We start from the raw sequence: 22223 nt of genomic DNA, 5'->3' as shown, positions 1-22223 counted from the left end.
TTATAACATCTTTATTGGAGTATAATTGCTTTACAATGGTGTGTTAGTTTCTGCTTTATAACAAAGTGAATCTGGTTCAGCTGTTCGTTATGAAGTTCAGCTTAGTCTCTCTGACACCTTCCCCTTTTCCTGTTTCCCCCATTATCTGGATTCTACACTTATACAAAAGGGCAAGGTTGCTGATATCCTCCTTCTCAATGGTGGAGCTGTTGATGCAAACTATTCTAATTCATCATTAAAAAACTGATTCACATAGGGGTGTGTGTGTGTGTGTGTGTGTGTTAAGAGAGGGAGTTGAGCTAGACTTTGTGCTTGCTTCAGTAGCACAGGTAGCATTTTATAGCCCCTGTAGACTGAAATAAAAACCATGTTTTCTTGCACCCTGTGCCCTGACTCTATTGTTTTGGTCATTATCTCTTTCTGTGTCTCTTCCTCTCTCTTGACTTTGAATTCCTTTGCTCAGGTGTCTTCTCTGATATCTAGCCCAGTAACCAACTTCTAGTTGGAGACCTGTGGAGAGCACTTACTCCAGACTGAGGATACAGCAAGAGATGAGAGGTGAACTCATAGAGCTGGATGTTGTATTCAGGGTGGCAGGAGTGCAGGGTGAATGTAGGGCCCTGGGAAGGCAGGGCTGGACGTGGGCCGTAGGAAAAGCTGGGAGCAATGCCCGGAAGAGCATCTCATGATCCACCCTGAAATTTGCTAAGATAACCCTGATGGCATGTGAAGGAGGGATGAGGGAAGCAAGAGTTTGGAGGATGGAAAACAGCTTAGGAAGTTTTTTCCCATAAAATGGGTGAACAATGATGAGGACTTCAACTAAGTCAAAATGTTGGCTCTGTTATTTTGGAAGTCACTCAGAAGCCTATCCCTCATCAAATCAACAGATGCTCCTCTTTAAGGGAAAGTGACAGAGATTGAGCAGGGGTCCGTCTGTGCCCTCCCAGGCCCCTTGCCAACTGCACCATCCCTCCAGCCGCCTTCTGCCTGGGGTTGTTGAGTTCAGTGCTTTCCTTGTCTTCATTTCTGTGGCAGCAAGATCACGGGAGGTTTCCCACAGCCCAACATCGAATCAGCCAGTTTCCCAAGTGTGTATGTGGTTTACCTCAAATGATGCCAAAGAAACAGAACGTTGTTGAGGCGAAATTTGTGTTTGATAAATGTTGAGACAAGCCACGGAAGGCATTCATCAGGTAACATGGCTGTCTTCATCTGTTATGGAAGTGATTAATGATACAGACAGTGTCATTTTGCTTGATAGCTCTTGATGAGATCATGACAGTAACCCATCACAGCTATTATTGAAACCTTTTGTATAGAAAGAAAATATACTTTAACCAGTCCTAAGAACTCAATTAGAAATATAGAAATTTGGATAAATAAGAAGAATATGTAAGAATGTACTCCAGGATGTGTGTTCCCCTCTGTCTAGTAAAGTGGACCAGGAGCCTGGAAAGTTCGTCATAGGAAGCTGGTGTCCCCCAGTCAGTGCTGGATGTCCTGCCTGCCCTCCATCCTTTCTGGTCCCATGGAAGCTGCCCTACTTCTGGCCATGATCACTTCCTGCCCAAACAGCTTGAGTAGCCTCCTAGCTAATTTCTCTTTCTCTTATCTCTTCCTAGTCCAGTTCAGCTTTACATGGTAGCCAGAATTGTCTTTTTTTTTTTTTTTGCGGTACGTGGGCCTCTCGCTGTTGTGGCCTCTCCCGTTGCGGAGCACAGGCTCTGGACGCGCAGGCTCAGCGGCCATGGCTCATGGGCCCAGCCACTCTGCGGCATGTGGGATCTTCCCGGACCGGGGCACGAACCCGTGTCCCCTGCATCGTCAGGTGGACTCTCAACCACTGTGCCACCAGGGAAGCCCCAGAATTGTCTTTTTAAAGCAGTCAGATCATTATCCCCTCAGTCCAGTGCCTCTCAATTTCCTAAGCAACAAAATCCAAATTCCTTACGTTTACGTGTCCTGTTATAAGTACACCTCTCAGCCTTATTTCTCACCACCGTGCTTCCTATACACACCAGCAGTAAAGACCGTATCAGGTTCTTTATGTTCCTTAAATATCTGCTGTTTCATTGCTCCATCTGGAATGCCCTTGTCCCCATTCTCTGCCAGTTGAAGTCTTACTACTCTTTCATACCTCAGTTTATATGACCCTTTCTCCAGGAAGTATTCCCTGTTCATTATACTTTTTTTTTTTAAACATCTTTATTCGAGTATAATTGCTTTACAATGGTGTGTTAGTTTCTGCCGTATAACAAAGTGAATCAGCTATACATATACATATATCCCCATATTTCCTCCCTCTTGTGTCTCCCTCCCACCCTCCCTATCCCACCCCTCTAGGTGAACACAAAGCACCGAGCTGATCTCCCTGTGCTATGTGGCTGCTTCCCACTAGCTATCTATTTCACATTTGGTAGTGTATATATGTCAATGCTATTCTCTCACTTTGTCCCAGCTTACCCTTCCCCCTCCCCGTGTCCTCAAGTCCATTCTCTAGGTCTGTGTCTTTATTCCTGTCCTGCTCCTAGGTTCTTCAGAACCTTTTTTTTTCCCCCTAAGATTCCATATATATGTGTTAGCATATGGTATTTGTTTTTCCCTTTCTGACTTACTTCACTCTGTATGACAGACTCTAGGTCCGTCCACCTCACTACAAATAACTCAGTTTCGTTTCTTTTTATGGCTGAGTAATATTCCATTGTATATATGTGCCACGTCTTCCTTATCCATTCATCTGTCGGTGGACACTTAGGTTGCTTCCATGTCCTGGCTATTGTAAATAGAGCTCAAATGAACATTGTGGTACATGACTCTTTTTGAATTATGGTTTTCTCAGGGTATATGCCCAGTAGTGGGATTGCTGGGTCATATGGTAGTTCTATTTTTAGTTTTTTTAAGGAACTTCCATACTGTTCTCCATAGTGGCTGTATCAATTTACATTCCCACCAACAGTGCAAGAGGGTTCCCTTTTCTCCACACCCTCTCCAACATTTATTATTTGTAGATTTTTTGATGATGGCCATTCTGACCTGTGTGAGGTGATGCCTCACTGTAGTTTTTATTTGCATTTCTCTAATAATTAGTGATGTTGAGCATCCTTTCATGTGTTTGTTGGCAATCTGTATATCTTCTTTGGAGAAATGTCTATTTAGGTCTTCTGCCCATTTTTGGATTGGGTTGTTTGTTTTTTTGATATTGAGCTGCATGAGCTGCTTGTATATTTTGGAGATTAATCCTTTGTCAGTTGCTTCATTTGCAAATATTTTCTCCCATTCTGAAGGTTGTTGTTTCATCTTGCTTATGGTTTCCTTTGCTGTGCAAAAGCTTTTAAGTTTCATTAGGTCCCATTTGTTTATTTTTGTTTTCATTTCCATTTCTCTAGGAGGTGGGTCTAAAAGGATCTTGCTGTGACTTATGTCAAAGAGTGTTCTTCCTGTGTTTTCCTCTGAGTTTTATAGCGTCTCATAGTCTTATAATCGTGACTCCTTTAGTTGTAAGTAAAGAAAAACTACTTATGCTAGCTCAAATGAAGTAGGTTTGGTAAGGAGGCAGTATTTGTCAGGGCATGGTAAGTAAGCTTGTGCATAACCAAGGACTGGGGACAAAACACAGTGGGCCCCACAGAAAGTGAAACTTGGAGAGTCGGGAGCCAAGATTGCACTCAGTCCCACAGGCGGTGTCAGTTCTCATTTATCTCTGTTTCTTGCTCACTCATGTTACATCTCGCCCATTAGGTGCCTTCTCCAACTCCGTATTGCGACCTCTCAGCTCATCTGGCCAGTCCTGATGATAACTCTCTTCTGTTGTCCTTCCTTATATGAAATTACAATGATGGAGAATCTGATTGATTCAACCCTGCCCATAGGTAGATCTTTCTTGGGTCAGATGTCCACACAGAAACACGCTGCGTCCAAACAGTAGGGGCTGCGGCAGTGTCCTCAGCAATAGACCACGTATGATATCAACTCTCTCTTCTTCTTCTTCGTTTTCTCTTTCCATTTCTTTCTCGATTCCCAGCTGTTCACCTCTGCTTAAACCCTTTCTCAGATCTGAACCTCTTTATTCCAGGGCTCTCTTCTCAGAAGAAAAGTGATCTTCCAAAATCTTATTCTGGTGTGAATTACTTTACTTGTTCTTCTCTAACACATGAATTTTAATTGTGAATTTTGCAGGGAAAGAATCCAAAATAATTTACTATTTGTCATTGAATCTTACAGTTTGTGGCTATTTTGTATCTTTTCAAATAACCCTAATTACTTAAAAGATTGTGACCTCTGAATCCCTCTAAGTTTCATCCTGGGAATTAGGGAATGATGTAACAAAATACAAATGAAATAACTAATTTGTAATTAAAATATCTAGTATTTTACCAATAAGATGAACCTCACTATATTGTCTTATTATTTCTAGAACATGATTATTGAATGTTGCTCTGAAATAGTATCTTTGTTTTTGTCTGATGAAGAGGCAACTCCACTATCTGAGGTATGCATCTCTTTTAAAACTGTATGTGATTCTCTAACAAGTATTGTTGTTGCTATGGAAATGGAAATACAGAAAACATCTATTATGAAAGTATCAAGGGCCTAACCATCCTTAATTAATATGAAAAGTGCTAAACATTCATTTATAATAGCATGTTATTTTGGTTAGAAATATTCTTTGTTAACAAATCAACTAGTACAGAAAGTTGTGGAGAGGATAATCTTAAAATCATCTCAAATTCACCATTCAGGGAATAACCACTATTAACATTTTGGAGAATATCTCAAATTTTTTTCATGTATAGTTAGACTTTTGGATTTTTATATCAGTGGGATCATACTGCACAAGCATTCTGTAACTTGTTTTTTTTTCATTCAACAATAATGCTATGGAGATATTTTTATGTGAAAAGTCTACCCTGTCTTATTTCATGCCTACATAATAGTTTCTTTTATGTATTTGTCATGTCAGGCTCTATTTATATAACTAGATCCATATTCATGGATCTTGAGGTTGATGGGTTCTAGAACATATGTATTTCACCCTTCTGTTTCACCCATCCTCAGAGTTAATTCTTAGGAATAGGATTTTGGAGTAAAAAGTATATGCATATGGTCCCTGACTTACAATGATTCAACTTATGATTTTTTTGACTTTATGATATTATGAAAGCAATACACACTCAGTAGAAACCATACTTCAAATTTTGAATTTTGAGCTTTTCCCTGGCTAGCAATATGCAGTCCAATACTTGTGATGTGAGGCAGCAGCAGTGAACTGCAGCTCGCATCACCCTCATGGTCATGAGGGGAAACAACCCACATACGTACAACCATTCGGGACCCGGACAGCCGTTCTGTTCTTAACTTTCAGTACAGTATGCAGTAAATTACATGAGCTATTCAACACTTTAGTATAAAATTGGCTTTGTGTTAGATGATTTTGTCCAACTGCAGGCTAATGTATGTGTTCTGAGCATGTTTAGGGTATGCTAGGCTAAGCTCTGATGTTTGGTACGTTAGGTATATTAAGTGTATTTTTGACTTAAGATATTTTCAGCCTCTGATGAGTTTACCCATTTATTGGGACATAACCCCATCATAAGTAAAGGAAGATCTGTATACATTTTCTATTGTGGTAAAATATACATAATGTAAAATCTACAATTTTAATCATTTCTAAGTGTACACATCAGTAGCATTAAGTACATTCAAAACGTTGTGCAAACATCTCCACCATCCATCTCCACGATTTTTTCATCATCCCAGGTAGAAACTTTGTACCCATTAAGTAATAACTCCCCATTTCCTCCTCCCCCAGCTCCTGGTAATATCTCTGTTCTACTATTTGCTTATTCTAGGTACCTCATATAAATGGAATCATACAATATTGGTTTTTTTGTGGCTGGCTTATTTCATTTAGTGCAATGTTTTCAAAGTTCATGCATGTTTAACATGTATCAGTACTTCATTCCTTTTTAAGACTAAATAATATCCCATTGTATGTATATACCACATTTGTTTATCCACTCTTCTATGGATGGACATTTGAGTTGTTTGTACCTTTTGGCTCCTATAAATAATGCTGCTATAACCATGGGTGTACAAGTATCTGGGTGTACGCCTAGGAGTGGAATTAGTAATTGGTGGATCATATGGTAATTCTATGTTTAACTTTTTAAGAAAACCCCAACAGCTGCACCATTTTACATTCCCATCAACAGTGTAAGAGGGTTCTAATTTCTCCACATACTCACCAACACTTACTTTCTCTCTTTTGATAATAGCCATCTTAAGTGGTGGAAAGTAGTATCTCATTGTGATTTTGATTTGCATTTCCCTAATGACTAATTTAATCGCTGATCGCCCATTTTTATATCTTCTTTGGAGAAATGTCTGTTCAATCCTTTGCCCATTTTGAATGGGCACATACATTTTGCTATATAATTGCAAATGGCCTCCAGAAATGTGGCACCAGTTTTCTCTCCCATCTGCAGTAGGTGAGAGGCCCAGTGTACCTGTGTATTCACCCACACTAGTTCTCCTCCTTCTTCTGCTCTCTCCCTCCCTCCTCCTCTTCTCTCTTTCCTCCCTCTCGTCCCCCTCCTCTTCTTCTAACTGTTGTAGGTCTGACAAGTGAAAAATGACATTTTCAATTATTTTATATTTATTAATAGTAAATCCAAATATAGTTCCTACTTTGTTGGCAGTCTGTGTTTCTCCTTTTGTGGAATTGTGTTCATTCATTTAGCCAATCAACAAATACTTAGAGTGAACTGCCTATGTGTCAGGAACTCCTTTCTGGGCCCTAGAGAGCCTGCTGTGAACAAGCAACAAGGACCTCACTCTCTTGGAGCTGCCGTTTTTTTGTTTTTGTTTTTGGAGAGAAATAGTAAATAAATCAATAAGCAAGATAATTCTGCATTTTGTTAAGTGCTATGAAGGAAAAAACAGAGTGAGATGTTAGAGTAGGGTTGGCAAACTGCAGCCTGTGAACTATGGCCCACTGCCTGTTTGTAAATAAAGTTTTATTGGAACACAGCCACGCTCATTTGTTTACCAGTTGTCTATAGCTGCCTTTGAGCTACAACAGCAGAGCTCGGTAGTTTTGACAGAGACCATATAGCCCACAAAGTTTACATTATTTACTATCTGGCCCTTTACAGAAAAAAGTATTCTGATCCCTGTGATAGAAAATAACAGGGGATGGGGCAACAGTTTAGATGGGTGGTCAGGGAAGAATTCTCTTAGGAGAAGACCTGAAACATTACACTGTTTCCCTCCCACTAGGTCATTAGTTTCTCGGGAGCAGGGGTGGTGCTATCTTAATCTTTGAATTCTTACAGTGCCTTGTACACGACATCACTTGGTTATTGTTTCTTGAATTAAATTCTCTTTAGTTTTAAATACCTGAAATTTAATATTTGCTTAAAATATGTTTTTCATCTGGCCATTCATGTTCTTTTCCCATGTTTTTAAATGAGGAACTTAATTTTTTATTATGGAAGTATGTAGAATTACTGCAGCAGACCATTGACAATAAAAATCAAGCTTAAATCTAGTTTTGTACAAACTGTGATTTACAAATAGGTCACAGAAAAAAATTGTTATTTTAAGACACATGATTTATAACATTAATGAATGGGCTTTGGCCCCTGACAGACCTGGGTTGGAATCCCAGCCTTGGATCTTGTTTGACCTGAGGCAAATCATTTAACTTCTCTAAGCCTCAGTTTTCTCATATGTAGAGTGGGCTAATAATGCCAACAATGCCTCACAGTTGTGAGGACTAAAGTAAATAATGTATGTTAAGTATTTGGATTAGGGTCTAGTGCAAATAAATGTGAAATAATTATCAGCTATTTCATCATGTCATCTTCATTATCATCTTCCCTACCGTGGTCCTGCCTTCCATGTGTGAATTCTTCATCCTCTAGTCAACTCATTTCAACAGATTTTTAAGATCCAAAGTTGTTTTGAAATATTGACAGAAAAGGAGAGTAACAGTGTTAAAGAGAGAGAGGAAACCAGGAGTCCTTTTCTTTGCTTGTAATGTAAATAATTGTTGAATCCTAGAGGAATTAGGTCAGGGTACAAGATCCCAACATGAGATCACAGTCGTGAAAGAGTCACTGGTCCAAGAGAAGGTGCCTCCAATCGAATCCCACGCTAGCACTTCCACTGAGAGCAAGGCTTACCTGATAGTACTGGATGGAGCGTGGGCGTTTACAAGCTTGTTCCAAGAAGTAAATGGTTAAAATAAAGAAGTAAGTTTGTCTAAATAAAATTACATGCCTTCTTTTGTCACTGGCATGAGATCTTGCTGTTCAGTTTAATTCCTTACTGAACATATCTATTATAATTGCCTTTGCCTGTATTGCCTCTTCTTAATTAAAATAAATATTGCCACACACAACTTGTGACAGAAATAACCTGAGATAGCAAGGAAGTGAAGGAAGGGAATGAGTGCTACGTGCTAATGTTCTTAGCGGTTAGTTACAGAATGTAAATGACCGTTAGGGGCACTTTCTGGTGCACCAACAATGAAGCGATCCTTTCATTGCCTACATAGGTTCAGATTCTTGCAGTTTCCAAGTTGTCAGGTAGGATTCAAATATGACGCTAGAAATATTCTTTCCGCTCTTGCTGTGACCGCCTGTGGGGAGTCGTTCTCTACAACTCCATTCATCAGTAATTTGTGGCTTCCAGCTGCACGCGGACCATTGGTGTAGATACTTTTGTTGCTGTAAAGGCAGCATAGGTTTAAGTTCCTGCGTTCAGCTAAATTCAATACTTTCGTATTGGCTCACATGATACATGTGAATTTACCTAGTGTGTGTGTGTGTGTGTGTGTAGTAGGTGTATCTGTGTGTGTGTTACGTATATCTGTAGCGTGTGTACATGTGTGTACGTATGTATTGAACTGATTTGAGTCATACAGACTCAGTATGGAGAGGAAATTCCTAGGAGCAGATCCTGCTTTGAAGGTGGGAAAGGTGACCCTAAGCCAAGAGAAAAGACACATTGTAGAGGAGATCGCACAGTAGCTTTTCTTGGCTCCATGAGTTTAGTAGGATATTTTTTTGAGTTCACGGTTTTTAGCTAGACCTACTATAGTACCTGACAAACACTAATGATAATAACCATTAAACTGCAAATCTTACTAATAGTGGTAGTAATTTTAATATTTATTGAGCACATGGCATGTGAAGACACTGTCCAGTGTTTTAAAGCCAATATCTCATTTAACATTACAAGAAGCCTATGCAGTCGGTTACTGTTACTATCCCCATTTTAGAAATGCGGAGGTGTAGCAGCACGCCCAAGCTCTTGCAGCTTGTAAGTAGAGGAGGCACTAGTCAACCATAGATCCGCTCACATCCGGGATCTGCATCTTTAACTAAAGTGCACCCAGTGCATGTCTGATCAGAAGAGGGAGCAGATGCTGCAGGGTGTTGAGGAGTGAGAGGTGAGAAAGGGAAGGTTGCAAGTGTAGATGAATCTTTGAGAAGGTTTGGGACAGGAGTCTGGAGAGGTTGGAGGAGCAGCTCCCAGGAGGCACGGAGTCAAGGGCGGATGTTAGGACAGCAGCAGCGCACAGGGCAAAGAGTTGGGAGGGGCGCAGTTTGCCTGTCTAGAAGAAAAAAGGACAAATGATGAAGCAAGGCCTAAGGGAGTGGGCCGGAAACAGAAAGATATTGACAGCATAAGTGAGATAGTTGCCTGGAAACAGGAAATACACCTCTTTCTGTAGGTCTTGGGGCAGCAGATTAAGGGCAGGAAGGGATGTGAGTAAGTGTGTGAGAGAAGGATAGGAGAAGCGGGGGCAGTTCACACCCAGTGGTTTTCACTTTCTCAATGAAGTAGAGGCAAGTTCATCTAAGACTGGAGTGGGGTAAAGGGTTGAGGGTATGATCTTCTAAGAGAGATGAAGATCTTGAATATTCACAGTCATTGAGTGTGATGAGCAAGGAGCTGACCAAGAAAAAGTAGAAGAATTAAGGTCCACAATGAGATTTAAAAGTCATACATTTGAGGGGCACTAGGCTACTTGGCTTTTTTTGATTTTCTCTTTGATTTCTTCAGTGATCTCTTGCTTATTTAGTAGCGTATTGTTTAGCCTCCATGTGTTTGTATTTTTTGCAGTGTTTTTCCTGTAATTGATATCTAGTCTTATAGCACTGTGGTCAGAACAGATACTTGCTATGATTTCAATTTTCATAAATTTGCCAAGGCTTGATTTGTGATGCAAGATATGATCTATCCTGGAGAATGGTCCCTGAACACTTGAGAAGAAAGTGTATTCTGTTGTTTTGGGATGGAACGTCCTATAAATATCAATGAAGTCCATCTTGTTTAATGTGTCATTTAAAGCTTGTGTTTCCTTATTTATTTTCATTTTATATGATCTGTCCACTGGTGAAAGTGGGGTGTTAAAGTCCCTTAGTATGATTGTGTTACCGTCGATTTCCCCTTTTATGGCTGTTAGCATTTGCCTTATGTATTGAGGTGCTTCTATGGTGGGTGCATAAATATTTGTAATTGTTATATCTTCTTCTTAGATTGATCCCTTGATCATTATGTAGTGTCCTTCTTTGTTCCTTGTAATAGTCTTTGTTTTAAAGTCTATTTTGTCTGATATGAGAATTGCTACTCCAGCTTTCTTTTGGTTTCCATTTGCATGGAATATCTTTTTCCATTTTGTATGTGTCCCTAGGTCTGAAGTGGGTCTCTTGTAGATAGCATATATACAGGTCTTGTTTTTGTATCCATTCAGCCAGTCTATGTCTTTTAATTGGAGCATTTAATCCATTTACATTTAAGGTAATTATCAATATGTGTATTCCTATTATCATTTTCTTAATTGTTTTGGGTTTGTTATTGTAGGTCTTTTCCTTCTCTTGTGTTTCCTGCACGGACAAGTTCCTTTGGCATTTGTTGTAAAGCTGGTTTGGTGGTGCTGAATTCTCTTAGCTTTTGCTTGTCGGTAAAGGTTTTAATTTCTCCATCGAATATGAATGAGATCCCTGCTGGGTAGAGTAATCTTGGTTGTAGGTTTTTCCCTTTCATCACTTTAAATATGTCCTGCCACACTCTTCTGTGCTTAGTCAATTTTTTAAATTAGTCAGCCGCTGTCCCCAAATATACTAGGTAACTGTTATGGAGTTGCTGAGTGTGTTTATACCCAGAGGACAGAGGAAAAACTAGGTGGATTCTCAGTTCCCTTTGAAAGAAGCTATGCAGTTTTTCTGGCTGTTGGATGGAGTTGCATGTTTCCCAATTTATGTGGGATAGCTTCCACATCACTTTTGGGGGGGGCTGTTAAGTCCTAGAAGGTAGGCTATTTATCTTCCTTTGGCTAATTTTGTTACATTACCCTATGCCCCTTGGTTTCTTTTTAACAAAACTTCCCAAATGGTGACAATGACAATACTGTCTGTAAACTGTCATTTATAGCATTGGGAACAAGGTATTCTGTAGTTTACTAAGTATTAAAAAATCAATTCTATTAATATAACTTCTTTCAGTTTAAAGTTGTAGTTTTTTTTTTTTTTTGTACCAGCCAAGAGCTGTCTGAATAGATTTTACAGGCATCAAGCATTACATCTTTCTTCTGTGAGACATTATTATTCTGTCCTCAAGTGAAGAATATCCTTTGTATGTAAGTTCATGAGACATCCACTTAATATTCTTATATTCTTTTGGAGACAATGCCGAATGACATCAGTTCCACACTGCCTCTAAAACACAGCTCTGACTTTGATTCCATCCGCTTCACTATTCATTTCCGACTGTCAAATTTGGCTGAGGGAAAAAGAAAGCCCTTAAGAAAGGCTAGGCTATTAATGTGCTCTTCAAAATGCTAAGAAAAGGCTAAGCTGTTTATAGCGTTTTCAAAATGCTCATCTCTCGGAGATTTGCCAGCAACAGTGTCAAGGTGAAATAGCTCTCGTTCATCCAGGAACTGAGAGCCTTTGTGTTCTCTGCACTCAAAGCACTGGTCCCACTATTGTTAGACGTGCTATTTGGGGGTATAATGATCCTTGGATATAATTTAAACCAAAATATAGTCATGAACCTGATATTGTGTATTTACTGTAAAAGTGGCAAGAAGTGTGTGCAATGCTTGAGAAAGTAAGCCTGGCTTCATTCTGGGTACAGCTGTATTTCAGAATCAAGGGGACAATTTCCTGAAGTTTAGTCACTTTGTATAACTTCAAAGGAAGTGAGAGGCAGGGGTATTATTAGCAAAGCTGTACATTGCTTTCTATCTTGCTGAAAACTGAGTCAAGTGCTTAGTTTCATTCACTGCATGCGTTTTGCGAAACGTTTTTGTCTTGATTAAAAATCTGGACCCTTAACAATGGCGTTATAATTCATTTTAGGAGGATGTTGATTGTGGCCTCATATTTCTCAGTCAGTTGACAAGCCTTTTGAAATTCTCCAGACCAATGTTCTTTATATTTAAATAAATCCACAAAGGAGAAACTGGTATAAATTTACCCACTTTCTTTGTTAATACTTTGGACACCAGCCATTAGAGATTTTTGCCCTTATTTCTCCTGTATCTCAGGTAGCTGGTACCATTATGTTCTTTTCTCAACCACCTGTGAGAGCACAGCACGGTGGGAAGAGTGCTCAGCACACGCTGGAGCCCCACTGTTGCTCTTGTGGACAAGTCATTAGTCCTTAAAGACCTCAGGTCAATTACATGCTGTTGAAGGTCTCGGAAGCAACGTATCTCAGCAGATCAAAACATGATTTGATTCTTGGTTCCACCATCTATTGATGGTGTGACCGTGAGCTACTCACTTTTCCTTCTCTGCTTCAGCTCCTTATCTGTCCATTGGTGATAGCTTCTCCTCATGTAGGACTGCATTAGAAACAGTATGTGACACGTCTGATATAGTGCCTGTCAACGCCATGGGTAAGCATCCAATACATTGTGGCCATCTTTATTTTTCCCTGCCTTAAAATAATGAGAAATGAGTCATTTCTTCATTTGATCATTCGTAACTCTCTGCATTGGTGGCTTTTGGCCTATCTGAATGTTTGCTAATTTTCAAAAGAGTAAAGGGACATTTAATAGATGTAGTCTTAATATTATTTTTCAATCATCCTTTTTAAATTAAACTTTCTGTTTTGAGATGTTAGGCTCATGTGCAATTTTAAGAAATAATAATGTAATACATTATAATAATATAATATAATATAAAGCTGTAGTACAGTGTCATAACGAGGATAATGACAGTAATAAAGTCGGGGTACAGAACAATTTCATCCCTACAAGGACTCCTCCTGTTCTCCTTTTATAGCCACCCCCACCTCTCACACCCCACCTCTGTCCCTGACCCTTGACAATTATTAATCTATTCTCCATTTCTATAATTGTATCATTTCAAGAATGTTATATTGAAGGAACCATACAGTATGTAACCTTTGGGGATTGGTATTTTTTCACTCAGCTTAATTCCCTGGGGAACCATTAAATCATGCTTTTTTTTTTTTTTTTTGCGGTACGCGGGCCTCTCACTGTTGTGGCCTCTCCCGTTGCGGAGCACAGGCTCCGGATGCGCAGGCCCAGCGGCCATGGCTCACGGGCCCAGCCGCTCCGCGGCATGTGGGATCTTCCCGGACCGGGGCACGAACCCGCGTCCCCTGCATCGGCAGGTGGACTCTCAACCACTGCGCCACCAGCGAAGCCCTAAATCATGCTTTTGATGGACCAAAAAATCTTTATGAACATTGAATATTTTACTTTGGCCACATAATAATCATTAGCTCAAAAGTGCCTGTTGTGGTACCTGGCACATAGTGTGGGGTAAAGGTTCACTGAGGCGCAGGGGTGGATCCCACTCTACCTGATTCACCCCTCCTCCTCCCTCTCCTCCTGCTCTCCATCCTTCTCCTCTTTCCTTGCCCCGTTCTTCTCCACATCTTCTTATGGATATTGACAGACAAAGGCTGATTGCTCAAGTTAGAAATACCAAAAAGAGTTGAAAGGAAATACTTTATGTGAAATTGCTTTGTAAATTGCAAGCTCTGTTAGACTTCCTATCAAAAACTGCCGGTCAGTGTTGGCCACATTGTTTGCAGATACTTGCGATGTAAACGGATGGGAACAAAGGAGTCAGCATGAGCAGTGTTTCCTTACCCATCGTGCTCATGGGTCTGCGCTCTAGTTTCTGCTGCAGTGGGAGCTGCTGACTAACAAAGCCCCTTAGCCTTTCACTCTAACCAACAAAGTCCAGGAACAAAATGCAAACTTCAGTTCACATTCTTTGTAAGCCTTTGCTCTGAAAAAGAGCCCCCTGTTTAGAGTTGCCAGATGTTAAAGCTCGCTGAGCTCCTTCATGAAAAAGCATCAAGAAATGCCAAGTATTGTTCAAACTCTGGAGTTTTCATTTCAGTATCTCAGGTCAAAAGCCCACAGGCAGATCAGTCACAGCCATTCAGGAGGCAACCCAACTTCAGCATTTGTACCCAGTTAGAGCATTTCTTACTGTAACTTTGCTGCTGAGAGTCAACGACCTGACCTTTAAGTGGAGTCCACCCCTTACTCTGATGGAATGTCCCCTATTCAGAAATACAGCAAGGGGAGAACAAGCTTGCCAGGGCGTAGCTGTTTGAGCCAGGATAGCTTAGGCTATGCTGTGCTAACAAATAAACCCCAAACCTCAGTGGCAGTAAAGGTTTGCTTATTTCTCATAAAAGTCCAGTGAGGGGTACGCAACTCTCCTTCAACTTGTAACTATTCTGTCTGGGCTACGCGGCCTCCAAGTAGGAGGAGAAGAGGGCTAGGGGATTTCATAGGATGTTTTTAAGGTGGGTGACTATAGATACAGGTTTGCCTGCAGCAGTCACAGCGCATACCTGTTGATTTGTTGTGATGGTTAATATACTCTCCTTTTATTCTCAACAGTCTCCCAGTTTAGGCAATAAATTAGGGTGACCATTTCTAAGAGCCAGCATGGAATGGCTCTCATATAATTTCTGCCCATATCCTATTGGCCTTGCCCTGATGTGCAGGGATGTAGAGAACCGTAGAGGAACAAGTATGTACTTCAGTGAGCTCTAGTAACCTCTGGCACAGCAGGCATCTGCAGGAACGCCACGAATTTTTTCCACAGAATTAATTCAATAACTTCAATTACCAAAACTCTGTTGAGAAGATAGGTTAGAAATATGATATTCTTATGAACGAAGCCATCTCATTTAATCACACATTGTGGTAGGCTGACTCATGGCCCCCCAGAGATGTCCACATCCTAATCCCCAGAACCTGTTACCTTATATGACCAAAGGGACTCTTCAGACATGATCAAGTTAAGGATATTGAGATGGGGGAGATTATCCTGGATTATTCAGGCGGGCCTTAAGTGTAGTCACAAGTATCCTTGTAAAAGGGAGGCAGAGGGAGACTTGACAGCAGAAGAGGAGAAGGCAACGTGATGATGGAGGTGAAGATTGGAGAGATGTGCTTTGAGGATGGAAAAGGGGCTATAAACCAAGGAAAACAGGTGGCCTCTAGATGCTAAAATAGGCAAAGAAACAGATTCTTTGCTGAGAGTCTCCAGAAGGAACCAGCCCTGCTGACACCTTGACTTTAGCCCGGCCAAACTGAATTCAGATTTCTTACCTCCGGGACTGTAAGAGAACAAGCGTGTGTTGCACGCCACTAGGTTTGTCTTACATTTGTTACAGCAGCAGCAGGACATTAATCCACACGTGCACTCTGAAATTCAGCATGTGACTTTAGGTTTCTGTTTCTGTTTAGATGTCTGTAAAAAAAAAATCCTTCTTTTACGTGTGAGATATTTAAGTGGCTTGCCCAAGGTCCCTTAGCTAGTTAATGTCAGAGCCAGGATTTACACCCAGGCAGACTGGCTCCTCAGATCACGTTTCTAACTACCCAGCTGCACTGCCTCTGCCCTACTGCCCAGCTGCCCTTGAACTCCCCCTACCATGCCCATCCACCACGAAACGCCCCTGCTGCATGCAGCCTCTCCTCCCACAACTACCTGACTTCAGTCTCTTGCTCCTTCCATGGGCACTGTGGGCCCCTGGACACATTTCCAGCTTCCGCTTTTGGAAAAAGTTTTATGTAAGGTTCTAGGGCTTCCATAGGGAATTCTCAAGAAAAGTTAGGCTTCAGGAGAAATTATTGAATTTCTTCATATTTAAGTGTATGGGGAGGGATATTATTTGAGGGAAGATATTTCTGAATCTTCTTCCTACTCCTTAGTTTCTAATTCTCTTCCTCATACGCTAGAGGGGGAAGTGTTCCTAAGGGTAATCAAATAACGTGATTAATAGAAATGATACTGGAAAGGTATTAAGTTTGTTTTACCATGACCCAGAAAAGAAGCCTCTAGAAATTCGGTATAAAAATTCTCAGTACTTTAAATCTCCCGTTAGCTTGTATTGGTTATATACTAGTATGCGTTTTGCCATATTGCCATTTGTTTAATGGTTCTGTTGTTAACCACTGAATTAAATATTTACGCCTGGGTGGCCCCTTCACTGAGCCACTAAGAGCTCCTCTTCCGGACCGAAGAACTTATTTTCCCAGCTCTGGGAATGTGCTGACCAGCAGCCTTCAGCTCTCAACCCTCTCCAGGAACTGCCTCTGTCTAATGGACATGGCCTTTTTGGGCAGGGGTGGGTTGGGGGGGTATCTGTATCTAATTACTGGCTGATATGGGTGTGCAGTGACCCAACCCCCCACACACACACAAAAGTTGGGACAACTCTGAAGGGCCACTCCAGCTTCAAAGCTCCCCATGGTGTTGGCAGGGGGTTTGTTGTGTCTGCATTGCAGCCAGTCTTCTCCCTCTACCTAATCCTGCTTTCTTCCCTTTCCCCATGGGTGTTGATCCCAAGGGTATGCCCCAATAAACTTCCTGAAAGCTAAGTTCCATCTCAGGATCTGCTTCCCAGGAACCTGAACTGCAACAATGAGTTAAAAATAATAATAAAAAATGAAGATCCCTGACTGGTGATGAATACATAAGAGTGCTCTGTTAATCCTTATTTATTGGAATTAGGGGAGTTCTGAAGGAACTTGGAAACACACTTTCTGGTTGAAAGTTTATTTTCTAATGTAGAAGTAAGGGGAAAACATCATACACGTCACCCACTCATGATTAAAAATACCTTCTGCAGTGTGACCCCACAGTTCAATCACAGTTTCCTTTGACCTCTGTTTTAACAGTTAATTTACAATGATATAAAGTCTGTAAAACAAAGATTCAAGCCCATTTCCAATCCTCAATAAATGCAGGCTTCCTTTTTCAGAGAAACATTTTTTCCCAGAGTAAAAAAACAAGGACTTGGTAAAGCTTTAAAACCATTTTATGCAAATAAAGGCAATGATGTAAAGAACAATGTCATCACGCATAGAACTATATCAGAATTTATGCTCAAATCTCCATAGAGAGTGAGGAATACACACTCAGTTTTACAACACATTGACTATAAGCATTTCTGTTCAGTCATCTACCGCAAAACACTTTTCCTTTAATTCTTCCCCCAACCTCTGATTATAAGCACTGAACCACCAGCCAAAAACTTGCATCTAGCCTTTATGCCTTATGCACTTCATTGTTGGTTGTATGACTCCGCTTCCTGTTCTGATTAGAGCTTTTGATATTTTAAAGGAGATTTGCCCTGTTTGAGACCCTTTATTAGTTTTTTATATGGTGACAGAGACTTTCCTGGAGTGAGAGAGCAGCTGTTCTTTCTGCACAATAGGGTTTCAAAGGCCCTTTTCTCTGGGACTTAGACTCTTGAACGTCAGAATAAGCCTGGATACGCACAGCCTAAACTTTTACTTTTTTCTTAATGGTCTCAGGAGATTGTTTTGTTAAATAGTTCCCTATAAAAAGCATATATCCATAATGGAGATACCACTGCCAGCTCTATCAGTTGTCATCACGTAGTGCCTTGGCTCAGCCTGGGGTAGGGTATGAAGGGCAATGTGTGCAGAAGGGGTGCAAGGGAAGAGGAGGAATGTAGGAGAAAGCCCCAAAGGCCCCAGAGACATTCACTAGCTGAGCACTGCCCTAATCTACATAATACCAGATACGACTCTTGTGGGGTTTTTCCTGACACCAGCCGATTCTACAGTTCTCTGACACCAACTGGATGCCCAACAATTCAATTCAGTTCTGACGCTACTACCCAGAGTTAGCACAGACTCCCACAGATTAAGGGCTCAATCCAAGAATGCTCCCACTTCAGATGCCAGCTGTAAATGAGGTGCCCAGGCTACCCATACTTCTGTCCCAGCAGACTGCAGATTCAGGAGTTCCCATGATGCCCCCTAAGGTTTGATAAGTTGCTATAAAGACTCACAGAACTCAGGATAACACTTCACTTATGATTACCAGTTTATTATAAAGGATACAACTGAGGAATGGCCAAATAGGAAAGGTGCATAGGGCAAGATATGGGGGTTGGGAGGAACAGAGTCTCCATGCCCTCTCCAGGTGTGTCACCCTCCCAGTACATCAATTTGTTTACCAACCAAGAAGTTCCTCAAAATGTGTCATTATAGGGTTTTTGTGGAAGTTTCATTACGGAGGCATGATTGATTCAGTCATTGGCCGTTGGTGACTGAACTCAATGTCCAGTTCTTCTCCCCGCCCTGAAGGTCAGGGGCACTGGGCTGAAAGTTTAACTCTCTAATCACATGGTTGGTTTTCTTGGTGACCAACCCCATCCTGAAGCTATCTAGGCACCTTTCCCCACCTTAGTCATCTTATTAACATACAAAAAAAAATTTCCAAGGGATTTAGGACCTCTATGCCAAGAAACTGGGACAAAGACCAAATATGGATTTTCTCTTAAAGTATGAACATCACGTAAAATTGATTTTTAAACATATATCCCAGTGAATGTAGTCTCCCTCAATATATCTCCTCTCATGGAGGTGCTCTTCATGTGTTTGTTCCATTGTTCAAAACATTTCTGGCATCTACTTAGATGTGAAAATGGAGACAGGGCTCCTTATGTTGCTGAAGTGTCTTTGGCTGGACTGAAACCTTTGGTTTCCTGACCATGTGGGACAATATATCTGAGCAGGAATTGTCCTTTATTAAAAGGTGAACTCTGCTCAAGAGCTCAAGGAAATGCCATGCATGGCCAGGGCTCAGTGGTCGTAGAGTGTCAGTGACAGCGATGGTGATGGGGCGGATGATTTAAGAAGAATAGATTCTATTCTTAGGCAGTACAACAATTGAACCAATTTCCTAAACATATGCTTTCTCAGCTGTAATCCTGTCTTTAATTTCTAATTTTCTTGTTCTCTGCAAAATGTCTTTATAATAATGTTATTTCTTTACATTTTAATTTAGAAGATTTCTACCACCTTACCAATATGACCCTGTGATCTCATATTATGTTTAAGGAAACTTCTTTTCTGCTATATTTAAAGTTTTATTCATACAAAAATTAGAGTGATGAAAAAGATAATCTTGTTTACAGCAAAGTGTGAAATTTCCTGTGGTCTGATAGAGTTGTGTATGAACCCTTCTCACCCTCCTAAGAGTTAGGTGCTGTTTCTGTTAGATTGCGGAGAATAATATTGTTGGTATTGGGATTCTCTCAGTCATATAAAGTATAGTGAAACCAAATACATCTAGTTCCCTCTCATCTGGAACTTTTATTAGATGGGTCACCAGTCATTCATGATATCAGCTCTTAAGTAAGCTAGTATTGTATTATCCTTTCTACTTTGGAATGCATGTTTTTTCCCCAGTCCAAAAAAAAAAGACTTCAAAGACTCAGGTGATATATAAAGAAGAGATAGAAAACATGGTAGAAAAAGATATATATGAGAATGCTAGATAAACACAGTATTTCCTGTTGGTACGGGCCGGCTGGCCGCACATCCGGTGCCCGGTAGGGGGGTGCCTGGCACCGCCAGCTGGACGGGGGACCCCCTGCTACCCTCACGGCTCCGGCGTCCAGGAGGATCCAGCATGAGCGGTCACCCCTCCCGCTCATTCTGCTGCATCTTCTTCGGAATGAACCCCAGGCTCAGCTGGGAACGGAAACCCGAAGTTCCTGGATTGTATCGTGGCTGCATATAGGGAGTAGGAGTTGTGACTCAGGAGCCAAAACCAAGAACCCCTAGGATGTTGACGTCACCCTGGGGCCACTGTGTGGCTCAGTTCCCTGGAAACATGGTCCAGAACCTGCTCTTCTTGGGACTCGGCATCATCCAAAATCTGCCAGTTACACGGCTTCTGCACTTTCCCTGGCTCCTGATATCGTAGATGGTAGGCCTGGGATTCTCCATCCAGGGTGGAAATGGCCCCTAGGGGCCCTTTGGAAATGTGTGGGGACGTCATTGGATTGAACCAATTACAAGGTAGAGTTCATGTCGTTTAGAGGGCAGGGGACAGACTTGCACAAAGAATTGTCCTGCCCAAGATGCCCATTGTTTCTCTATTGAGAAGCACAAGTTTTCATTTTGCCGATGAGAAAATTGAGGCTCACATGGTGCTTAGCATGACTGACATTGTGACTGACATATAGTAGGTGCTCCATCAATATTTGTGGTTGAACAAGAACAACAAAAGAACAGTATTTGCTTTCCTACCTCGAAGCTATTGTTTTTTCTTTTAATGGCTGTGACTCTGTATTTTAAGGTTCTTGAAAGGACACAAAGTTAAATCCACTTGTTTCACAAAGCTTGCAGCTTTTTATATCCTACTTACCAATTACAAGAGTAGGCAAATCTAATTGATTAGTGGTTATTTGGCTTTCTCCCTTTTTTCTTGGTCATTAACACTTAGAATCAATGAAAAGACAAATGACACTGGGCTCAGAGAAGCAAGAAGATGTCTCAAAGTAGGTGCTCAATAAAAACTCAGTCACTTAAGAAAAAGCATAGATACTTTGAATACAATATGATTTTTGTTTCAATCAAGGAAAATAGAACAAAGGAGCAGAAGTAATAAAATCTTGCATTATGATAAAATCTAGTTTTCAGGCAGAAACTCATATAAAGTATAGCATTGGCAAAAAAAAACCTTTAACTTTCCAATGGCTTTCAGAACTCCCCCAAACAAGTTCAAGTCCAGGCCAGATTTGAATGAACCCCTTCAGGATGCCCCACATTGATTAACTCCCTTTCCCTTCCTTGTACTGTTTCAGACTTTTATCCTCTCTAGGCAGGCAAAATCATCATCATTTCTTTAATATTGCTCCTTGAACCATAACCTGCTTGAACTAAATTACAACCTGCTACCTACCAAGATATTTTTTCCTTCCTTTCTACAAAGTGTTTCCTAATCCAGGAAAAGGAACCAAGATTCTCTGGTACCTTATCCTGGACAATTTGGACTCAAAGCTATTTTCTAAACACAAACAAGACTTCTCAGTAATTATGTGATTGCCAATGTTATCTCTGTTGAATGACAAAGAAAGAAATTCAGTAATTTCACCTGGAACCTAAATTTTCTTGAGAAGTTCCCTATGAAAGACCCAGAACCTTCCATAAAATTTCCAAAAGCTGAAGCTGGAAAAGTGTCCAAAGTGCCACAGAGCCCATGGGAAAAAAATTTAACCGAGGAGGGGAAAGACTTGTACACTGTAAATTATAAGATGCTGGTGAAAGAATTGAAGAAGACACAAATAAATGGAAAGATATTATGTGTCCATGGATTGGAAGAACTAATATTGTTAAAATGACCATATTACCCAAAGCAATTTACAAATTTAGTTCAATCCCTATCAAAATTCCAATGGCATATTTCATAGAAATAGAGCAAAGAATACTAAAATTTGTATGGAACCACAAAAGACCCTAAACAATCCTGAGAAAGAAGAACAAAGTTGTAGGTATCACACTCCCTGATTTCAAACTACGCTACAAATCTATATTAATAAAAACGGTATGGTACTAGCACAAAAACCAGACACATGGATGAATGGAACAGGATAGACAGCCCAGAAATAAACCCACATACTTATGATCAATTGATCTACAACAAAGGAGGCAAGAATATACAATGGAGAAAAGAAAGTCTCTTCAATAAATGGTGCTGGGAAAACTGGACAACAACAAATAAAATAGTAAAATTAGAACATTCTCTAACACCCATATACAAAAATATGCCCAAAATGGATCAAAGACCTAAATGTAAGACTGGACACTAAATCTCCTAGAGGAAAACATAGGCAGATCACTCTTTGACATAAATCACAGCAATACAGTTTTG

At 40.6% G+C, this 22223-nt stretch overlaps 1 protein-coding gene across 1 annotated transcript in view; it reads left to right on the top strand.

The window, feature by feature from the left end:
- Nucleotides 1-22223, top strand: part of CFAP54 (cilia and flagella associated protein 54) — a 298883-nt gene that overhangs the window by 272579 nt on the left and 4081 nt on the right. The window contains exon 67 of the mRNA XM_032646796.1: nucleotides 4418-4492. Coding sequence (XP_032502687.1) covers nucleotides 4418-4492 — 75 coding nt within the window. The remainder of the gene's footprint in view (nucleotides 1-4417; nucleotides 4493-22223) is intronic.

The sequence above is a fragment of the Phocoena sinus genome, chromosome 10, assembly GCF_008692025.1.
Source record: "Phocoena sinus isolate mPhoSin1 chromosome 10, mPhoSin1.pri, whole genome shotgun sequence".
Classification (NCBI taxonomy): domain Eukaryota; kingdom Metazoa; phylum Chordata; class Mammalia; order Artiodactyla; family Phocoenidae; genus Phocoena; species Phocoena sinus.
Note: the sequence above shows the minus strand (reverse complement) of the source record. Positions and strands in the feature narration are given on the sequence as shown.